The 22,444-nt window shown below is 47.5% G+C and overlaps 1 protein-coding gene across 1 annotated transcript in view; it reads left to right on the forward strand.

Annotated features, from left to right (window-relative positions):
• Window positions 1–22,444, forward strand: part of Grik5 (glutamate ionotropic receptor kainate type subunit 5) — an 83,971-nt gene that overhangs the window by 52,750 nt on the left and 8,777 nt on the right. The window contains exons 13-15 of the mRNA XM_008846436.3: window positions 4,011–4,124; window positions 4,292–4,401; window positions 5,158–5,331. Coding sequence (XP_008844658.1) covers window positions 4,011–4,124; window positions 4,292–4,401; window positions 5,158–5,331 — 398 coding nt within the window. The remainder of the gene's footprint in view (window positions 1–4,010; window positions 4,125–4,291; window positions 4,402–5,157; window positions 5,332–22,444) is intronic.

Consider the following 22,444-nt stretch of genomic DNA (forward strand, 5'->3'; position numbering starts at 1 on the left):
GTGACATGTGAATTTCTTTTGTAGTTTCTGATTCTTGTGTGAGACTCAAGCCTTCAAGTTTAGATCTGCTTCTTTTTGTAAACTTCATGTGTCTTTGTGGTTTACTTTTGGGGCATGAAAAGCTGGTTCGTCTAAGCTTTTGGTTCTCTCTTTTGATTTTATATTGGAGTGGCCAGATTGCTTTTGTCTTCAGGAGTTACCACAGAGGCCTGAGTCAGATGAGGATCAGATGCTCTCAGGCTTTCTCCTAAGGTCTGGATTCCTCCATGGAAAACTTTGGCCTCAGGAATTTGGGAGTTAGACTGGCCTGGGAGCAGGGGCCCAGTAAAGATGCTGGTCTAGGGCAGCTGGTGGTTGTGCCACCCAGAGAGGCAAAGGGAGATGGGGGTGGGAAGAGGCCCCAAGGGCTCCTGGGGCCCAGGGAGGAACTGGGTTGGTCTAGATGCAAAGTATCAGGAAGCCGAGAGGTCAGCCCTGGTGTCCAGGAAAGAGGCTGGCAGGTTGTGCAGCCCAGGAAAACAGAGGGAGGTGAGGGTGGGACCAGGCCAAGAGGGCTCCTAGGGACTCTGAGAAGGAACTGGGTTCATCTGGATGCAAGGGATCAGGAGGCAGAGGTGGATCCCAGCCTAGAGGTCAGCCCTGGTGTCCAGGAAAGAGGCTGGCAGGTTGTGCAGCCCTTAAAAATGTTTTTATGTGTATGAGTGTTTTGCCTGTGTGTGTGTAAGTGCACCTGTGCCATGTAATGCCCATGGAGGTCAGAAGAGGGTGTCATATCCCCTAGAACTGAAGTTACAGATAGTTAGCCACCATGTGGATGCTTGGAATCAAACACTGGTCCTCCTCAAGAACAGCCAGTTCTTTTAACTGCTGAGCTATCTCTCCAACCCCTCATGTGTAATTTTTAAAAAATATTTTATTATTTTTATTTTATGTATATGAGTGTATCACCTGCATGTATGTGTGTGCACCTGTGTCTGCAATGCCTCCGAGGTCAGAAGAGGGCTTTGGATTCCCCTGGAACTGGAGTTAAGGTTGGTTTGTAGCCGCCATATGGGTACTGGGAATCGAACTTGGTTCCTCTGCAAGAGCAGTCATTGCTTTTAACCGCTGAGCCATCTCTCCAGCCCTCATGTGTTTAAAGATTTATTCATTTTTATGTGTATGGATGTTTTGCCTGAATGTGTGTAAGTGTTCCACATGAGTGCCTGGTGGTCTGCAGAGACCAGAATAAAGCACTGGAGTCCCTGAAACTGGAGTTAAGCACAGGTGTTAGCTGCCATGTGGGTGCTGGGAACTGAACCCGGGTCCTCTGCAAGAGCAGCCAGTCCTCTTAACCACTGAGCCATCTCTCCAACCCCACCCTGTCATTTCTAATCTGAAGTCTTCAGATTTCATTCCAACAGTTAAACAGTTCTCTTGACTCTGTTGAGATAGAGTGGAGGTGTATATTAAGGTGGGAAGACTTTACGATACCTGAGTGAAGATGAGGCTGAGGAGGAGGGCAGGGGGTTTTCAGGAGTCTGACATGTTGTGTCCAGCCAGCCCTGCCTTTGAAGGGTCTGTGGCTTAGTAATGGAGGCAGAGAAATGAACTGACATTTTGTAGACTGAGCTAAATACCGAGATGAAGGGTGTCTGGACTGTATGTGGGGGGCCTTGGAAGGTTGGCTGGGATCAGTTCTGTAAGGTAGCCAGCAAAGGCAGTGGCTGTTCAAAGGCACCACGGCCAGAATGAGACTGGCACAGAGAGGGGTAGTAAGTGGCCCAGGAGTGTGGGTGGGGGAACCGTCAGCAGCCATGGATGCCATTCAGAGAGACTGGATTTGTTCACAACTAAGCAGTTTATTGGGAACTTTCTGCATGTCTCTCAGTGGGGCACTAGGAACCAGACAGGCCAGGAGCTTGCTGTAATGTAGCTGGGCAGCTGGGAAGATAGGCACGCAAGCAAGCACTTTGCAGAATACAAATCAGCAGCAGGTAACATGAGAAAAGAGGACCTTGGGGTAGAGGTGGTAGAATATGGAGCCTGCTCTGAGGAGGGCTCATAGCTCCTTGACATGGAGGAGTTAGTTTTCTTTGGAACCTGTCTCTCCCCTCCCTTAGGCGTGGGTTCTGTTTGGGGGCCCATCCGTCCTGTCCTTGACTGTGGGTTTGGTTTTCAGCCTCTGCTGGGGAGGAACGAGTACAAAGGCCTGTGGTAGGGAATGAGTTTTGGGTGTTGAAAAGCAAAAAGGAGGCCTAGAATTCCTGGGGGTCCATGCATGGGGGCGGCCAGCAAGGCAGGAGGCCGGCTCTCTTTGGCTTCTTAGTGATATGGGAAGACATGATACTTGTGTGTGTGTGTGTGTGTGTGTGTGAGAGAGAGAGAGAGAGAGAGAGAGAGAGAGAGAGAGAGAGAGAAGAGAGAGATGAGTGTTTTGCCTGTAAGTATACTTGTGTCATGCAATACCCACGGAGGCCAGAAGAGGGCGTCAGAGCCCCTAGAACTAGAGTCACGGGTTGTTAGCTACCATGTAGGTGCTGTGAACTGAACTGGAGTCCTCTGTAAGAGCAGCCAGTGATCTTAACTACTGGGCCATCTCTCCAGCCCCCCAGGATACATTTTAAACAGGGGGCCATCACTTTGGCTGATATGTGGGGAGTGGGTGGGGGCTTTGTGAGAGATAGGAGGGCAAGTGCCATTGTCAGTGATGTCTTAAGGGTGCCTAGACCTGGGTGATGGAGACGGAGAGAAGTGGACAGACCAGAGTATCCCAGGGAGAGCCACTACCCTGGCTGCTGGAAAAGCAGCAGGTGTGGGGTCCGAGGCAGGGTCTCAGGCCATTAGAGGGGGTGGTGGAGAGGAACAGGGGAGCCCTGCAGGCTGTCTAAGGAAAGGAGTCCTGAGCATATGGCCAAAGGACCACCAGGGTCCCAGGGGGCACATCTGAAAGATGACTGCTTCCTTCTTTCTGCACTAGCTAGGGTCTTGGGCTACTTCTGTGGACACACACACACACACACACACACACACACACACACAGGTTGAACTCCTGAATTAGCCGTGATGTTTCCCACACCAATTCATATCTTAGTAGGAAGAGCAAGGATGAGTGCTCTTTCCTCTCAACCCCAGGACACCCACACTCATCACCATACATTTGGTTGTGCCTTGGGGCTGAGCTGCTCCCTGCACATCCTGTATCCTGTATCCTCATCCTGTATCCCTTACTGAACCTGCGCCCCGTCTCTCCGCTCTGGTTTATCATTAGGTCTGTGTCTGTTTGTCTTGACAATGAAGGGCTAGTTGCCTTTAATTCTACCTCCTCCCTCCCTAGCCCTGGAGTCCACTCGGGGCCATCTGCTCTCTCCTTGACCTTGTTTTTGTTTCTCTCTCTCTCTCTCTCTCTCTCTCTCTCTCTCTCTCTCTCTCTCTCTCTCTCTCTGTGCCAGAGGACAACCTTGGGTGTCATCCTCAGCAATGTCATCCACTTGATTTGAGACAGGGTCTCTTAATAATCTGTAACTCACCAATTGGACTATACTGGCTGGTCGCTGAGCCCCACAATCTTCCTGTCTCCACCTCCCCATGGTACAAGTGCATTGTCATTATTGAAAGCAAGGTCTTAAAGCAGGTTTGTATCCAGGTGCCTAGATACCAGTCTCCAGCGGTCTGCATGACACAAAGAACAACAACACACAGGGGCAAGTTCTGGGCTTTAAAACAGGGCTACCACCTGTGTGTAGTGACACATGCCTGTGATCCTGGCACTTGGGAGGTAAAGGGAGGAAGATAAGAAGTTCAAGGCTAGTCTGAGCTACATGAGACCCTGCCTCAAAAGTTCATGATGAACTTGACCGTGGAATTGCTGGGATGGAGCAGGCCAGAGGCCAGAGGCGACTCTTCCAGTGGACCCATGTGTCCAGCCTCCCAGTCTCAGTTCCTCTCTCTTTAGTGCCCAGAGTTCTCTCTAATTGCCCATCGCTGTCTCTCGCCCTTCCCCCTCCTCCCTGCCCGCTTCCCTCCAGCAGAAAGCAGACCTGGCTGTGGCAGCCTTCACCATCACCGCTGAGAGGGAGAAAGTCATCGACTTCTCCAAGCCCTTTATGACCCTGGGGATCAGCATCCTCTACCGAGTGCACATGGTACGTCTCCTGGGGCTCTGGGCACTTGGGACCTGGCATCAGGACTGAGGAAAGGCTAAAGTAGATTTTGGGTTGATGGGCTACTTGGACTTCAGAATTCCACAGACAGGTGTGGGGACTAAGAAAACAGCTTGTGGCTGGCCTCACTCCCCTTCTCCCTTGCTTAGGGCCGCAAGCCTGGTTACTTCTCCTTCCTGGACCCCTTCTCCCCTGCCGTGTGGCTCTTCATGCTTCTTGCCTACCTGGCTGTCAGCTGTGTCCTGTTCCTGGCTGCCAGGTGAGTCCACTGCCTGCTGCATGGGAAGAAGGGGTGGGGAGAGGCAGGAGCTGGGCCCTGCAAACAACCTGCTCTGCAAGTCCCGACCTTCTTCTGCTGGGGCCAAGTGCATTGTGGAGCCACAGGATCCCTACGCCTGCCTTGGTCTCTACTAACCCTGTCTCTTCTCATTCTTCCCTCTTGGGGCCCTGACTTGGGCTGTGATGGGTCTCCACTGGGCCTCTCTCCTCCTTCCTCTACTGTCCTCTCTACTTTTAAATTTTATTTTATTATTTTTATTTTATGCATATGAATGTATTGCCTGCATGCATGTAAGTGCAAGGTGTTGTGCAGTGCCTACAGAAGCCAGAAAAGGGTGTTGGGTCCTCTGGAACTGGAGTTGCAGATGGTTGTTAGCCACCATATGGGTGCTTGGAATTGAACCCAGGGCCTCTGAAAGAACAGCAAGTGTTTTTGACCACTGAGCCATCTTTCCAGCCCATGTCCTCTCTACTTCGGTAGGCTTGTCTTGGCATCTCTGTTTCTCCTGTCTCTATTCCTCTCTCTCTCTCTCTCTCTCTCTCTCTCTCTCTCTCTCTCTATTCTACTTCCTCCTTCCCCAGTTAAAGAACTCCCATTTCCCTCATTTCCCCTTAATAATACCTGTCTCCTCTCATTGCCCCTCTCTTGAGTTCCTCCTTGAGTGATGTCATCCCTTTTCTCCTCTCCTTTTCCTCCAGACCTTGGCCTCATTCACATACTAATGTCTCTCCACAGGCTGAGCCCCTATGAGTGGTACAACCCACACCCATGCCTGAGGGCGCGTCCCCATATCCTGGAGAACCAGTACACACTGGGTAACAGCCTCTGGTTCCCCGTGGGGGGCTTCATGCAGCAGGGCTCCGAGATCATGCCCCGGGCACTGTCCACACGATGTGTCAGTGGAGTCTGGTGAGCCACTTTGTATCTGTACTGCCAAAACTGGGGAGGGTTTCTGTTCTTGGGGTACAGGGGCTGCTGTGGTCTCCCAGGCAAGCATCATGACTATGTGACAGGAGACGCGATGGGAAGAGCTGAATCTCAGCAGAACAGCCCACTAGCTGTATGACCTTGGTAGGCCATGTCCCCACCTCACGCCTCAGTCTCCTTATCTGAAAAATGAGAAAGGCCTATGTCACAGTTACAATAACAGTATTTGAAGAAGGCGGAGGCAGAAGATTGTGAGCTTGAGACCAGTTTGGACTAGATAACAAGTTCAAGGTCAGCCTGGGCTACTTCATGAGACAGTTTCAGGAAAACCCAAGGATGCCAGGCATGGTGGTATATGCCTTTAAACCTAGCACTTAGGAAGCAGAAGCAGGTGAATCTCTGAGTTCAAGGCCAGCCTGCTTTACATAATGAGTTCCAGACCAGTCAGGGCTTCATAATGAGACCCTGCTGTCTCAAAAAAAAAAAAAAAAAAAAGACTAGGGGCATGGCTCAGTGGTAAAACTCTTAGCATGTACAAGAGCCTAGGTTTGGATGGGGCTGGAGAGATGGCTCAGCGGTTAAGAGCACTGGCTGCTCTTGCAGAGGACCTGGGTTTGGTTCCCAGCACCCACATGGCAGCTAACACCTATCTATAACTCCAGTTCCAGGGGATCTGACCCTCTTCTGACCTCTGTGGGCGCTATACAACACGAGTACACTTATGTACATTCACATAAAATAAAAACAATATATAAAACTTTAAAAAAAATAGAAAGAACCTAGATTGGGGCTGGAAAGATGGTTTACCATTAAGAACGCTGACTGCTCTTGCAGAGGACCCAGGTTCAGTTCCCAGCACCCACATGGCAGCTAACAACTGTTTGTAACTCCAGTTCTAGGGGATCCAATGCCCTCTTCTGACCTACATGGGCATTGCATGGACATGGTACACTTACATACATGCATGCAAAACATTCATACACGTTTAAAAAAATACACATAAAAGAAAAAGTGAAAAAAAGAGAGCTTATGTTGTTTAATCTTAAGCATGTGGGGGCGGGGCAAGGCCCACGTCTCTGGGGTGTCAGGATTTAGCGGGGCTGTTACAGAAAACTCATATATGAGCTGAATAGTCTATGCTGGCTTGGCAAGAGGGGCATTGCTGTTGCTGTCTGTGACATTGCCTTGGTTGTCACAGACTTAGTCCTTGAAGTCCCACAGGGACCCCAGCCTTCTGGATGGGACTTACTTCGCCCTGAACGAGCATCAAGAAGCTCATGCCGCCTCTGGCTCCTGATGCCTGGCCCACATTTTTTTTTGTTTTGTCTTATTTATTATGTACATAAGTATGTGTTCATATATGTGCAGGTGCATGTGTGTGTGCAAGGGTAGGCACATGTGTGTAGTTTTTTGGGGTGTGTAATGTGTAGTGGATGTATGTGTGCTGCGTGTATATATGCAGGTGTGTCTCTATTGTGCTCCTTCTGTTTTTGCGACAGGGTCTCACTATGTAGCCATGGGTGGCCTAGATTTCACTATGTACACCAGGCTGGTCTCAAATTCACAGAGCTCTTCCTGTTTCTGCCTTATGTCCTGAGTACTGGGGTTAAAGGCGTGCACCACCACATCCAGCTTCCTCCTTATTTTCCATTTGTTTGTTTGTTTGGTTGGTTGGGTTTTTTGGAGATAGGATTTCCCTGTAGCCCCAGCTGGTCTGAAACTGCTATATAGACCAGGCTGGTCCAAAACTTTTGTAGACCAGGCTGGCCTTGATCTCACAGTGATCTACCTGCCTCTGCCTCCCAAGTGCTGGGATTAAAGGTGTGTGCCACTGCACCCAGTTTCCACCTTATTTTTTTAGACAGGGTCCCTCACTGAACTTAGAACTCACCAATTCAGTTAGCCTGGCTGGCCTCAGGGATCTTCACCTCCCCTTCATAGGGACTGTAAGCCCGTGCCACCACGCCCAGCTTTTTAAAATTTATTTACTCTGTGTGTGTGTGTGTGTGTGTGTGTGTGTGTGCATGTGCACTCATGCCACAGAACCTGTGTGAAATCAGTTCTCTCTTTCCTTCCTTCCTGTGGATTCTGGGGCTCGGACTCAGGTCTTTAGGCTTGGCAGTAAATGCCTTTACCCACTGAGCCATCTTGCTGGCCTATGGCTAACTTTCTTTTTTCTTTCTTTCTTTCTTTCTTTTTTTTTTTAACGTGGGCTCTAGGAATTGAACTCAGATCCTCATGTTTGCGTGGCAAACACTTTACCAACTGGAAAATCTCCCTAGCTGATATGAAATTAGATGACAGCACTTAAAGATTGGACGAATTCACTCACAAACCCTCCAGGACTGGTATCACCAGCCAGCATCCTGCTGCCATCAGCTTCAGGCCCCACACTGCCTTCAATCTCTCTGATCTGGCCTTGGTCTTTCAAACAGCATTTTCTTACCTCTTTCCTCTCAGTAGAACCACAGAAAACAAGGGGACAAAAATTCTCCCAGAGGGAATTGACTAGAGAGCGTGTGTTCTGTGAGGGGCAGGCTATGCTGGAACTGGCCATTCTCCAGCTCCCACAGCCTTCATGCCCTCTCCAGAGCAAGCTCAGGTGTCCAGCCTTCTGGAGCTCTTCCCCTTCACCTCCTCCAGTCAAGAGTTCAGCATCCAGGGATTGGGGCTGTAGCTCAGTGGTAGTGTGCTTGCCTCCCATCCATAAAGCCCTAGGTTCAATCCCTAGTATCACCAGAAAGAGTTCAGCATCCACAACCTTTCCAGGGAGCTCTGTGCATGCTCAGATGCTCACAGATGCTCGGTGGATGTATTGCCCATCTCTGCCCTCTGGAGGCAAAGGCAAAGGAGTAAACAGGTAAACAAACAGGGGACCTGATACTTTAAGTATATACTTCAAAGATATGGTTCCATTTGAAACTTTTTCCAGGGGGCAGGTTTTCCTCTCTCCCAGCTAAGTGTGATGGCCATAAGGAGGTCATTTGCAACTCATTTGGGTCCTTGGTTGTGGAACTTCCAAGCTTTAATGTTTTTATTTATTTTATTTTTTATTTTTTGGTCTTTTTGAGACTGGGTCTCCCTGTTGCCCCAGCTGGCCTGGAACTCACTATGTAGACCAGGCTGGCCTCAAACTCACAGAGATCTGCCTGCCTCTGCCTCCCGAGTGCTGGGATTAAAGGCGTGCACCACCATGCCCGGCTGCCTTAATATTATTTTTAGAGATTGGGAATTTAGCTCAGTGGTAGAGCACTTGCCTAGCAAGCGCAAGGCCCTGGGTTCGGTCCTCAGCTCCGAAGAAAGAAAAAAAGGAAAAATATTTTAAAAATATTTTCAATGGCACATACCTGTAGTCCCAGCACTCGGGAGGCAGTGGCAGATGGATCTCTGTGAGTTCAAGGCCAGCCTGGTCTACATAGTGAGTTCCAGGACAGCTGGGGCTACAGGGAAACCCTCTCTCAAAAGGACCAAAAATAAATAAATAAATAAATAAATAAATAAATAAAATATTTTCAAAAGCTGGGCTTTTTTGAAGTCACTGTGGTCTATATAATGAGACTTTTTCTTAAAAAAAGAAAAGAAAGAAAGAAAAAAAGAAAAAAAGAGCTGGTGTGATCCCAGCTGCATTCTAAAAGCTGAGGCAAGAGGATCCTAAGTTCAAGCCCAGCTTGGGCAACTTGGTGAGACCCTGTCTCAAAATAAAAAGTAAAAAAGAGGACCTGGCAGATGGCTCAGTAGGTGACAATGCTTTCTGTGCAGGACTGACAACCTGAGTTCAGTCCCGGAACCCATGTACAGGTGGAAGGACAGAACTAACTCCACAGAGTTGTCCTCTGAACTCCACACATGTGCACTATGATGCCTGCACCACTGCACATATTACACACACAGTACTAATAATAAATGGGGGGGCAGGGGCTGGAGAGATGGCTCAGTGGTTAAAAGCACTGGCTACTCTTGCAGAGGACCCAGGTTTGGCTCTCAGCACCCACATAGTGGCTACCACCATCTGTTCCAGGGACTCAAATGCCCCCTTCTGGCCTTTGTGGGTACTGCACACGTGTGGTGCACTGACATATATGTAGTCAAAAACACTTGTGCAAGGAAATAAACAAAATATTTAAAATAATAAAATGTTTAAATAAAAACTGAGCTGGGCATGGTGATACACACCTTTAATCCCAACTCCCAGAAGGTGGAGGTGGGTGGATCTCTGTGAGTTTTAGGCCAGCCTAGTCTATATACCTAGTTCCAGTCCAGCTAGGGCTGCATAATGAGATTCTGTTTCAAAAAACAAACCTAAAAATGAGAGTGGGTAATGGCTGGGGAGTGCTTTCCTGGCATGCACAAAGCCCTGGGTTCCATCCCCAGCACCACATAAACTGGACATGGTGGCCAACACTGGAGGGAGAGGCAGGAGAATCAATTAGCCCAGTACAGAGCACTTTCCTAGCATGCTCAAGACCTGAGTTCAGGGCCCAGCCCTGGAAAGTAAATTCAGTGGTTGTATTAGTTACTTTTCTATTGCTCTGGTATACCATGAGGACCACCTACAAAAGGGAGAGTTGATTGGGCTTAGGGTTCCAAGGGGGTAAGAGTCCATCATGGCAGGGGAGGTGTGGCAGGAGGCAGCCGGAGCAGACAGCTGAGAGCTCACATTTTCAAGCACAGGCAGAGAGAGAGCAGCGGGAAGTGGGAATATGGCTTACAAGTGTCAGAGCCTTTCCCCAGTGACACGCTTCTTCCAGCGAGGCTGCATCTCCTAAGGAGCCTCTGACCTTCCCCCAAACAGCGCCACCAGCTGGCCAGGTGTTCAAATACTTGAACCTATGTGGGACACCTCATTCAAACCTACACATGTGGCACCCCTGTATTTGTTTTCTATGTCTGCTACAGGAATTACTAATGATGTGGTGGTTGAAGACAGCACAGTGTGCTCTCTTCTAGTTTTAAAGGCCAGAAACCCAAACTTGATTTCACAGGGCTAAAACACTGTTGGCAGAGCTGCCTCCCACAGACCCTGGGAGGCCCCTTTTTTTACTTTTTCCAGGTTTTAGAAGCCTCCTGCATTCCTTGACTCATGGCCTCCATCAGAGCAAGCAAAGAGCATAACATTGTCAGATCTCTCCCTGACTTGTTTATTTACTTTTGCAAAATTAGGGATTGAACCTAGGTCATCATGCATGCTAGGCAGGTGCTCTGCTACTGAGCCACACCCCCAGCCCCTCACTGGGGGATTCTAGGCAGGTGCTTTACCACTGAGCCACACCTCCAGTCCCTCACTGGGGGATTCTAGGCAGGGGCTCTACCACTGAGCCACACCCCAGCCCCTCACTGGGGGATTCTAGGCAGGGGCTCTAACACTGAGCCACATCCCAACCCCTCACTGGGGGAGTCTAGGCAGGAGCTCTACCACTGAGCTACACCTCCAGTCCCTCACTGGGGGATTCTAGGCAGATGCTCTACCACTGAGCCACACCTCCAGTCCCTCACTGGGGGATTCTAGGCAGAGGCTCTACTACTGAGTCACACACCCAGGCCCTCACTAGGGGATTCTAGGCAAGTGCGCTACCACTGAGCTACATCTCCAGCCAAATTTTTACTTTTGTATTCTGAGACAAGGTCTCACTAAATTGTCTAGGCAGGTCTTGAACTCACACTATAGCCCTAGCTGGCCTTGGACTTTCAATCTTCCTGCCTCAGCCTCTGAAGAACATGAAATGGCAGGCCTTTGCCACCTAGCCCAGCTCTAATTTCCTTTCACTTTGAAGGGAAAGTGATCCACCAGTCCTGCCAGGACAATCCAGGATCATCTTCCCAAGATCCTTAATCCCGTCTGCGAGGTCCCTTTCACCTTTCTGGATAACATGGTTGTTGTTTTCTGAGGATTAAGATGTAGCCATCTTTGGTGCTGGCAGTTGGAGGGCCTTATCCCAATACCCCACAGGCAGGAGACCCGTGGCCTCCGCTCTGCAAGCCATCCTTCCTCCTCCTCAGTCAGGGCCTCTTCCCCAATGGGTCAAACTCCTGCCAGTCACTGTCTGTCCTCTCCCATTGCTTTACCCAGGAAGCTGTCCATCACATTCCCGGTTCGTAGGAGCCTTTCATCCAGGCTCACACTCTTCCTCACCTCAAGTCCTCCCACACATTGGCTTATTCATCAGGCATTTGTTAATCTCCACAGAGGGCCCCAGGACAGTGACTCTGAGGCCAGGTTCCCACCATCCTGGGGCTCATCTTCCAGAGTAGGGGGAGGCTTCCATGTTAGGGAACTTTGCCGACACCAGATAAGAGCATGCCTCCTGAACAGTGGCCACTCAGCCCACAGCCAGACAGCTGAGCACTGAGGACAGCATTCCCAAGTCTCTCTTTAACCACCGTCCCTGTCCCTCCCGAGGCACTCCCTTGATTACTCTGGAAAGCAAATCCCTTGACCTTCCTCTCCCTGTTCTTTGAGCCTTCACCTCCCATCTCCTGACAAGAAACTGGCCCCCAACCCCTGATCTAGCCAGCAGTGTGGCCCCTTTTTCCACTAACCCTGGTTTCACATGTGATCCCTTTATCCTTACATCACGTCTTACCTCAGGCAGTGTGCACTGCTAGACACCCCTTTCTAAAGACTCTCCCTGTTCTTAGGCGACTGGGTTTTCTGGTTTCTCTATCAATTTGGTCATCTTCATTTTGCTCTGGGTTTCTTTTTTAAAAAAATATTTTATTTATATTTTTTATTTATTATTTTTATTTTATGTGTGTGCATGTATTGCCTACATGTAGGTAAGTGCACTCATGCAATGCCCCAATTGGTCAGAAGGGGCTGTCGGATCCCCTGGGACTGGAGTTACAGACAGTTGTTAGCTACCATGTGGGTGCTGGGATTTGAACCCGGGTCTTCTGCAAGAACAACCAGCATTCTTAACCACTGAGCCATCTCTCCATCCCCTATTTATTATTTTTATTTTATGTGTATGCATGTATTGCCTGCATGTAGGTAAGTGCACCTGTGTCGTGCAATGCCCATGGAAGTCAGAAGAGGGTATCAGACCCCCTGGAGCTGGAGTTAAGGATGATTGTTAGCCACCATGTGGGTGCTGGGAATTGAACCCGGGTCCTCCTCAAGAGCAGCCAGTGCTTTTAAATACTGAGCCATCTTTCCAGTCCCGCTGTGCGTTTCTTTTGTGCTCTCTCCGTCCAGTAGGTTCACCAACCTCAGCAGTGCTTGCAGACCCAACACCCTCTTATAGCAAACACTATTTCAATCTCTTCCACCCTGAGTTGATAGTCAAAGGTCACACACACAAATTTTTTTATCTTAATACTCTAGTTGAGTAAGCAGAAAAGGAAGAGAAGATATTTCTAATAAAATAATATGATAGCAGTAAGTAAATGTTTGGGTGTGGAGACACTAGAGGACAGAGATGAACTAGGTGGCATCTATTTATAGTGAGTCAGATTGGTGTGCCGAGAAGTAAGATCATTGATTGGAATGTTGTCAGCACTCGATGTCTGACACATGGAAATAGTTGGCAGAAGAGCCTGCTGGAACCAACATGAGTCACTGGGAAGGTGCTGCACCTGGCCCGAGCCTCTTGACTTGGTGACTCAGATACCAGTGCAGTTGCTGTCCTGGGTGCGATTTTCCAAAATGATGAACAGTTCTCAGCAAAGTTCCTAACATAATAGCATTCAGTCACTTGACTTGAATAAGGGATGCATTCTGGAGATTTTGGCTTTTATCATGACTGTTCAAGAAATATGTGTATTTCCCCACATCAAGGAGTTGGACTTGGGGAATCATGTCCCCAGTTTTCTGTTTGGTTGAAGCTAAGCCTTGCACAAGTAGCAGTGACCTACATTTTACCCAACACCAAACACCCTCCCCTATTGCAGACCAGCCCTCTGTGCACTGGGCCAGGGGCTGCTCACTTCCAACATCCTCCTCAGATCCCTCAGCCAGCTTGACTGTTCCTCTGGGTGCCAACAAGTGTCTCTCAATTCACCTTGTCCAAAACAGTTTACCTCTTTGTTTCCAAATCCAGTACCTCCACTTTGTTCCCTCTGCTCTCAGTGAGCAGCTGGCCCATCACCCTCTGTCCCATCACCACCACCGACCACCTATGCTGTAGCGTCTGTGGCCAGTATGATACCTGATGTGTACCCGACACTGGATCATTTTTTTTTTTTTTGTAGTAAATGATAATGTTGGTTCATGAGGTAGGTGTGAAGAGACTCGGTTCCTAGAGAGATTGCTTCAGTCCCTTGGTCTTGTGTCAGGAGGTTTATTTTATGGGAAACTTTATTATTCAGCCTTCTCTCTAGCTCCCACTTAGCCCTGACCTCTGTACCTACCACAGAGCTTTGCTCATGAGCTAGGCAGAAGCTAGCTGCTTGAGCTTTGCACATGAGCTAGGCAGAAGCTAGCTGCTTGTTTTCATTACCACCTGCTAGGGAGCCGGCAGGATTTGGGAGGCCCTCTCGCCTCTCCTCTGTCCTTGGGCCTCTTGAGTCTGTGGCCTGCAGGGAGCCTGGACCCTCTTACTTTCCAGGAGGAAGGGTGAAGGAGGCCAGGGTAGGAAAACGGCTGGGGTCCTGCAGCCAACCTCACAGGTGCCTTTTCTCCTGAGTCAAGCCGTGTCCCAAGACCAACAGTACATACTTAGAGCACATTCTGTGTTTTGAATGAACTCTTCCCAAAACCCTATGAGGAAGGGCCAGCAGCTGTACACACTATCCAGGTGTGGATGCAAGAGCACAACTTCAAGGTCACTCAGCTAGCTGCCGGTAGAGCCAGGATTTGGGGATTTTCCAGAGTTCTTCCTATTATTGATTTCTAATTCAGCTCCACTGTGGTCAGAGAATACTCTCTGCAGATCTTTAATCCTTTTAAATTTATTGAGACTGTTTTATGGCTCTGCATATGGTTTGTCCTGGGAAATGCCCCCTGTGTGCTTGCACTGGAGTATTCTGCTCTTGGCGGGCGAAGCATCTAGAAATGCCAGTGAGGGCTAATGGTTTGATGGTTACCCATGGCTTCTGCACCCTCACTGATGTTTGTCTGCTTGTCCTGCCAATGGTGGAGGGAAGTGTGGATGTGTTGTGATTGTGGAGAAGGCCTGTGCGTTTCCCTCTCCAGTTCTGTCAGTTTAATATTTTGTTGTTTAGATCTCTCTCTCTCTCTCTCTCTCTCTCTCTCTCTCTCTCTCTTTCTCTCTCTCATTGGAATTAGAACCTAGAGCCTTAGAAAAATGCTTTACAACTGAGTCAAATCCCTAGCTTTTCACTGGTAAATTCCTGGCAAGCATTCTACCACTAGACCACACTGCCAACCACTCATTAGTGAATTTTAGGCATTTATCACTGAGTCATGCCCCAGCCCTTCACTGGGGGATTCTAGGCAGGGGTTCTACCACTGAGCCACACCCACAGCCCCTCACTGGGGGATTCTGGGCAGGTATTCCACTGCTGAGATAGCTATATCCCCAGCCCATTTCTTTTTTTTTAATAAATAATTTATTGAGAATTTCATACATGCATATAAGGTGTTTTGATCAAATCCAGGCCCACTCCCTCCCCTCCAACTCTTCCCATATCTCCCCATCACTTGTTTCTGATAACTTCATGTACTCTTTCTTTTTCTTTGATTTATTTACTTTTATGGGGCTTTTGGCTACTCTAACCCTCCCCCCACCAAAGAGGTAACCCAAAATCTTTTAAAGATTAGATAAAAGCTCCTAAATATTTTCGACATTCTTCACCTTTGGAATGGAATAGGTTGCTAAGAGGCCCAAGGACATTTTGAGTTTTAGCCAAGAAACTGGCTACTTTTCTTTGGGGTCTTTTTACCCTAACTGCCTAGCCAATTCCTACCTCCTATTATTGCACCAGCCTCTGAAGAGGTTACCCAAATTGCCAATAGGGAATAGGGACACAGACTGCTCTGGCTTCTTCCGTGCTGAACAGGGACACAGGATGAGGCAACTGGAGTACCCCTTCAGTGGGTCTATCTAAAAGACTCCCAAATTGCATAGCTCTTATCTCTAGGGGGAAAAGACAGTCCTTGAATCATGAATAGAAGATGTGAAGAAGTAAAGTCAAGAGTAATTAGCATTACAAGTTCTAGGTGGAACTAGAAAAAAGTCAGGACAGGGCAATTTTCAAATCTTCATATGAGAGTCCATTGGAATTTCTTGACAAGGGCTTCCAACCCAGCCCATTTCTATCAGTTTTGTTTCATGAATTTTTAAAACTATATTTATTTATTGTGGGGAGCACATACGTGGCACAGTACACTTGTAGAGACCAGCGGCAAATTTCAGGAGTTGATTCTCTCCTGGAGAGAATCACTGAGCTGTCTTATAGGCCCTGCTTCATGAATTTTGAAGCTCTGTAATTAGGCACAGGAATGTTCTGTCCTCTTGATGAACTGACCCCTTTGTCATTATATCATGTCTCTCCTCATTCCTGGAATTATTGGGTTTTTTTTCAGCTTTAAATATTTGTATTTTATGTGTATGAGTGTTTTGCCTACAAGTATGTAAGTATACCACATGTGTACAATGCCTGCAGAGGCCAGACAAGAGCGTCAGATCCCCTCAAACTGGAGTTATAGGTGGTTGTTAGCTGCCACGTGGGTGCTGGAAACTAAGCCCAGGTCTTCTGCAAGAGCAGCCAGTGCTCTTTACCACTGAATCATCTCTCCAGCTTCTGAACTGTTTCTAGTGAGCAGCATGTACAGTCCTTCCTCAGTGTTTGCAGGGGCTTGATCCTAGGAGCCTCCACAGGTACCGAAATTTATTATGCACAAGTCCACTATATAAGATGACGAGGTAAACCATACATGATGACACATACCTTATGATCCCAACATTCAGGAGGTAGAGGCAAGAGGATCAGGAGTTCAAGGCTAGTCTTGGCTACATAGTTACATGAGACCTGTCTCAAAACAAAGCTAGGTGTGGTGGCACATGCCTTTAATCCCAGCACTTGGGAGGCAGAGGCAGGCAAATCTCTGTGAGTTCAAGTCTAGCCTGGTCTACATAATGAGTTCCAGCTGGGTCTACAGGGAGACCCTGTCTCAAAAAGATAAAAAAAAAAACCCAAACAAATAGGAACTGGACATGGTGTGGCACATGTCTTTAAACCTTGCACTCCGGAGGCAGAGGCAGGCAGATCTCTGAGTTCAAGGCCAGCCTAGTCTACATAGCAAGTTCCATACCAGCCAGGGCTACATAGTGAGACTCTGTTTCAAATAAAAAAACAAAAAAGCATAAATAGGGCCAGTGAGATGGCTTAGTGGGCAATGGCACTTGCTGCCAAGCCTGACAACCAGAATTCAATACCCAACACTATGTGGTGGAAGGAAAAAATAGACTCCAGAAAGTTTTCTCCTTACCTTGTTCCTTCCTCCTTCATGCACGTGCACACATGTACATGTACACATGCACACACTCTCGCACATATGCATGCACACACACATGTGCACACACACACGCACACACGTAAATTTTTTTAATTATTATTTTTAATTTATGTGTATGAGTGTATTGCCTGCACCCGGTGTAAGTGCACCACGTGTCATGCAATGCTTGAGGAGGTCAGAAGAAGGCACTGGATTCCCCTGGAACTGGAGTTATAGACAGTTGTTATCCACCATATGGGTGCTGGGAATCGAACCTGAGTCCTCTGTAAGAGCAGCCAAGTACTCTTAATTGCTGAACTACCTCTCCAGCCCCAAAGTTTTTAAACTTGAGTAATTGTGTAGTATCGACATATAACTTATGTTCTACCATCTGTTTTTAAATAATTCTAGGTTACATACAATACCAGGTGCAATGCAAACATCATGTAAACAGTTGTTAGATTATACAATATTGTATAGGTAATGAGAAAGAAAAAATGCTTGGGGCTGGGGATGTAGCTCAGTACTGGAGCACTTGACTACTATACATAAGACCGTGGGTTTGATCCCCAACATTGCAAAAACAGACAAGCAAACAGAACACATAATCATAGTACAATACAGTTTTCCCCAAAATACTTTAAACCTGTGATTGGTTGAATCTGCAGGTGTGGAATGGACTGTTACAGAGGGCCAACTGCACTTGGCCTTGGAGCAGGGTTTGGCATACTTTTTCTGTATTGGACCAGATCATAAATACTATTTTTTGCTGGTCCTATAGGCTTTGTCAGAAGTACTCAGCTCTGCCCTTGGAGTGTGAAGGCAGCTTTAGACAGCACGTAAATGTGTGACTATGTCTCAGTGAAATTGTATAGGTCCTCACATTCAGATCTGTGTTTTATATGTCAGATGTCATGAAATTTGATTTTTTTTTCTTAACTGTTTAAAAATGTAAAAACCAGCCTGATGGAGATGGCTCAGTGGGTAAAGCACTTGCAATGCAAGTATGAGAACCTGAGTTTGGATCCCCATTACCCTCACAAAGCCAGGTGCAGGTGTAGCAGTGAACATTGCCTAAGGGGAGATGGAGACAGGAGAATCCTGGAAGCTCTGGGCTAGCTAGCCTGGTGTACGCAGCAGTAAACAGGAGAGACTGCCTCAAACAAGGTGGAAGGCAAGGACTGACACCTGAGGCGGTTCTCAGACCACCACAAGTACACTGTAGTGCATGTGTGCCTGCACTCACACAAGAACACACACATACAAATATGAAACGTTTTTTGAGACAGGGTCTCCCTGTAGCCCCAGCCGGCCTAGAACTCACTATGTAGACCAGGCTGGTCTCTCTGCCTCCCAAGTGCTGGGATTAAAGGCATGTGCCACCAGGCCTGGCAAAACAAAATTCTTAAATAGGTGATGGGTCAGATTTGACTGGTGGATAATCTTTTGCCAACACCATAGACCATGACCTTTAATTTGGGTATCGGCATAGTTAGGTTTAAATCTGGCAGCTTGATACTTGCTCCATCTGTTCTTTTACATTTTGTTTTTTGTTTTTAAGACAGGGTCTCACGTACCCAGGTTAGCCTTGAACATCCTATGTTGCCAAGGCTGACCTTGAACTCCTGATTTCTCTCCCTCCACTACCTGGGGTTATAAGCGGCGACACCATACCCAGCCTGTCCTTTGTTCACTTACTGTTTTATTTTTCTTAGTGTTTTCTCTAGGTTTCCAGTATGCGTCTTTGACTTGTTGCAGCATACTTTCAATGACACATACCAATTTATGTAAGATGTAAGATCCTTAAAACAATATACACCCAGGCCAGTGAGATGGCTCAGAGTAAAAGAATTTGTCACCAAGTCTGAGTCTGAGTATCCGAGGACCTGCATGGTGGAAGAAGAGAGCCAGTTCCCACAAATTGTACACACACAGACACAGACACAGACACAGACACAGACACAGACACACACACACACACACACACACACACACACACACACTAAATAAACAAACAAACAAATGTAATTTGTTTAAAAGTAGCAGGAGAGACAGCTCAGCAGTTAAGAGCACTTACTGCTCTGTCAGGACCAGAATTGCATCAGGCAGCTCACAAACTCCTATAGCTCCAGCTCCAGGGAGTCTAACGCCCTCTTCTGGCCTCCATGGGCACATGCATGCACACACGCATATGTACATATAAAATAAATCTTTAATATGAAATATCCACCAGGTGTGGTGGTGCATGCCCTTCCTTTATCCCATATTCAAGTTAGTTTTCTATTGCTGTGACAAAACACTGACCAAAAACAGCTTGGAGAGGGAAGGGTTTATTTTATCTTACATCTTCCAGGTCACAGTTCATCACTGAGGGAGGTCAGGACAGGAACCTGGAGGCAGGAGCTGGAGCACAGGCCATGGAAGAACGCTGCTTACTGGCTTGCTCCCCTGGCCCCTGCTCAGCCTGCTTTCTTATACAACCCAGGACTACCTGCCCAGCGATGTGGCACCACCCACAGTGGGCTGAGCCCTCCCACATTACCTACACATGCCCCATAGATATGGCCAAGTTGACAACTGACGCTATCCAGCACATCTCAGCACTCAGACGGCAGAGGCCAGTGGATCTCTATGAGTTCAAGGCCAGCCCATTCTACACAGCAAGTTCCAGACCAGCCAGGGCTACACAGTGAGACCTTGTCTCAAGAAAACAAAAACAAAAACAAAAAAAAGCAAAAGCAAGCAAACAAACAAAATCCATCAAATCCTCCCATCTGTTGAGCTCATTTCATTTATATTACTTCTGCATTTCATGTGAATCCTGCGATATATTAGGGCTCTGTGTGTGTGTGTGTGTGTGTGTGTGTGTGTGTTTTAACTTTCTTTTGGGGGGGTCTTTTTATGAGATGGGAGTCTCCCTGTAGCCCCAACTGGCCTGGAATTCAGCATGTAGACCAGGCTGGCCTCGATCTGCCTGCCTCTGCTTCCCAAGTGTTGGAATTAAAGGTATATGCCACCACACCCGGCTGAGTATGTATGTTTTAAATAAATATCTTTTCAAGTTTTTAGGGTCAGATGTGGTGGCACATGCCTTTAATCACAGCACTTGAGAAGCAGAGGTAGATAGAGCTTTGTGAGTCTGAGGCCAGCCTGGGCTGCATAATGCGGTCCTGTCTCAAAAAAAATAAATTTTTAGGGCTGAGGACTTAGCTAGGTGGCAGATCACTCGTGCAGCTGATACAGGGCACTTGATTTGATCCCCAGCACTGCCAAAACATAATTTTAAATGTATTCTTTTTTCCCTCTTTTTGCTTTGTTTTTGTTTGTTTTAGGGGTGGAGTTTTTGGTTTGGTATTTTTAGATAGGGTCTCACTATGGAGCCCTGACTGTCCTGGAACTAACTATGTAGACCAGGCTGGCCTCAATCTCACAGAGATCTGCCTGCCTCTGCCTCCCAAGCCCTGGGACTAAAGACATGTGCCACCACTCCTGGCTACTGCTTTGGTTTTTCTGAGATGGTCTCAAACTTGTGACAGTCCTCCTGTCTCGACCTCCCAAGCACTGGAATTACAAGGGTGTGTCACCATATCTAGCCTTAAAGGATGTTTTTGCTGATGTAGAATTCCAGGTTGAGTTTTTTTTTTCTTTCAGCACACTGTGACACTATCTTTTGCCTCCTTAGTTTCTAGTGAGAAGTCTCCTGTCCCCACTGTCCTTGTGAAGTACCTAAGCTTTTCTCTTTGTCACTTACTTTCAGCAATTCCAACATGCCTCTGTGTTTGTATATACACATGTATGCTTACATTATCTGGGGCCTATTGGACTTCTTGGATCTGTGAGACTAGTACTTTTTACCAAATTGGGAAAAAAAATCAGCAATGGTTTCGATCTTTTATCTGCTCCCTGCTTTTTCTCCTCTTTCTGGGACTCCAGTCACATCTGTGAAGCTGTTTGTTACTCCTCAGACCTTGACAGCTCTTTGAATATTCGGTCCTTTTTAGTCTGTGTGATCCTTCAAGCAAAATGTTCCTTTCAGACGTGTTATTTCATCTGTAGCCCAGGCTATCCTTGACCTTACTGTGTAGCCAAGAATAAGCATGATACCAACTGTATCACATCCCCAGTTGTTGCCTTCTTTTTATCTTCAATTCTCTCCACTTATTTTTTTCCTTTTTTTGAAACAGGGTCTCCCTGTAGCCTCAGCTGACCTGGAACTCACTATGTAGACCAGGCTGGCCTTGAACTCACAGAGATCCACCTGCCTCTGCCTCCCAAGTGCTGGGTACAAGCATGTGCCACCACACCCATATTTTCTTTCCATTTTTTGATACAGGGTTTCAATTTGTAGCCCAGGCTGGCCTGGAACTTACTATGCAGCCCATGCTGGTCTCAGGCTTGAGGTGTTCCTGCTGCCTCAGCCTCCTGAGTGCTGGAATTACTAGCTTTGTTCATGGTTTTCTTTATATATTCAGCATTATGAATATATTTACAGTAGCTGGTTTTGTTTATTTCTTGAGACAGAGTCTTTCTGTGTACCCTCAATAGGAACTTGCCATCCTCTTCTCACAATACCCTGAGTGCTAGGATCAGGCATGCTACCCCAGCTGTTGTTTTTGTTGCTGTTGTTTAGGGAATTTTGTTGTTATTGTTTGAGACAGGGTCTCCCTATAGCCCCAGTTGGCCTGGAAATCACTACGTAGACCAGGTTGGATCTTACAGAGATCCATCTGCCTCTGCTTCCTGAGTGCTGGGATTAAAAGCATGCGCTACTACGTCCAACCCATAGCTGGGTTTTTGTGGTGGTATCTGAGACAGGGTCTCACTGTGTAGCCATGGATGACCTGGAACTAGACATATAGACAAGCTGTCCTCTTTCTTTTCAGCACTGGGATCACATATACACCATCATCCCACCTTGGCATGGAATTGTATATTTGGATTTTGGCTTTTTGGTGTTATTGAGAGTTGAACCCGGGGTATTATGCACACTAGGAAAGCATTCTACCACTGAGCTACATGGCCAGCCCTGTTTTATATTATTTTGAGACAGAATCTCACTGAGTTGGCCAGTTAACACATGATCCTCCTGCCTCAGCTTTCCAAGTGACTGGGTTGACAGCTGTGCACCGCCGCCCCCAACTAAAAGGTGTTTCGCTTTCCTTGTCTGGTGTTTGTAAGAGTCTTGGACTTTTTCTAGGAGATAGAGTAGTTGTGATTTTTGTTTGTGTTTATTTGGAGGACAGAGTTCTCCTGCCTTAGCCTCCATAGCTGGAATTACAGGTGTGCACTACCATGCCCCGCACTTGTGAATTATTCTGGTCCTTACAAGCCTATTTTTAAGTTCTTCTGGGGCAGGCCTGTTGGCTCTTTCTCAGACTGCTTAACCCTCTTTATATTTGTTGGATGTCTGGTTCTACTTCAGTCTGACTGGAGGAAGCACAAAAGATTCCCAGCTCTGTGTGCACCTTGGGGATTGTTCCCTCCTTAGGGGAGTCCCTGTCTGGCCCCATACAGTCACACCCCATCCGCATACAAACTGATACTCAGTGAAAGACTCAAGCGAACCCCCGCTTTCTGGAGCCCCTTCTTCCTGCAGTGTTCTTCTCTTGGGTATTTCGTCCCATAGACTCCAGTCATCTGCACCCTCCAAAGTGCAGCCTTCATCTCCCGCCACTTGCAGGGTTGCTGAACTCATTACTT

Source organism: Nannospalax galili, unplaced genomic scaffold (genome assembly GCF_000622305.1).
Source record: "Nannospalax galili isolate Female #2095 unplaced genomic scaffold, S.galili_v1.0 scaffold1623, whole genome shotgun sequence".
NCBI classification, from domain to species: domain Eukaryota; kingdom Metazoa; phylum Chordata; class Mammalia; order Rodentia; family Spalacidae; genus Nannospalax; species Nannospalax galili.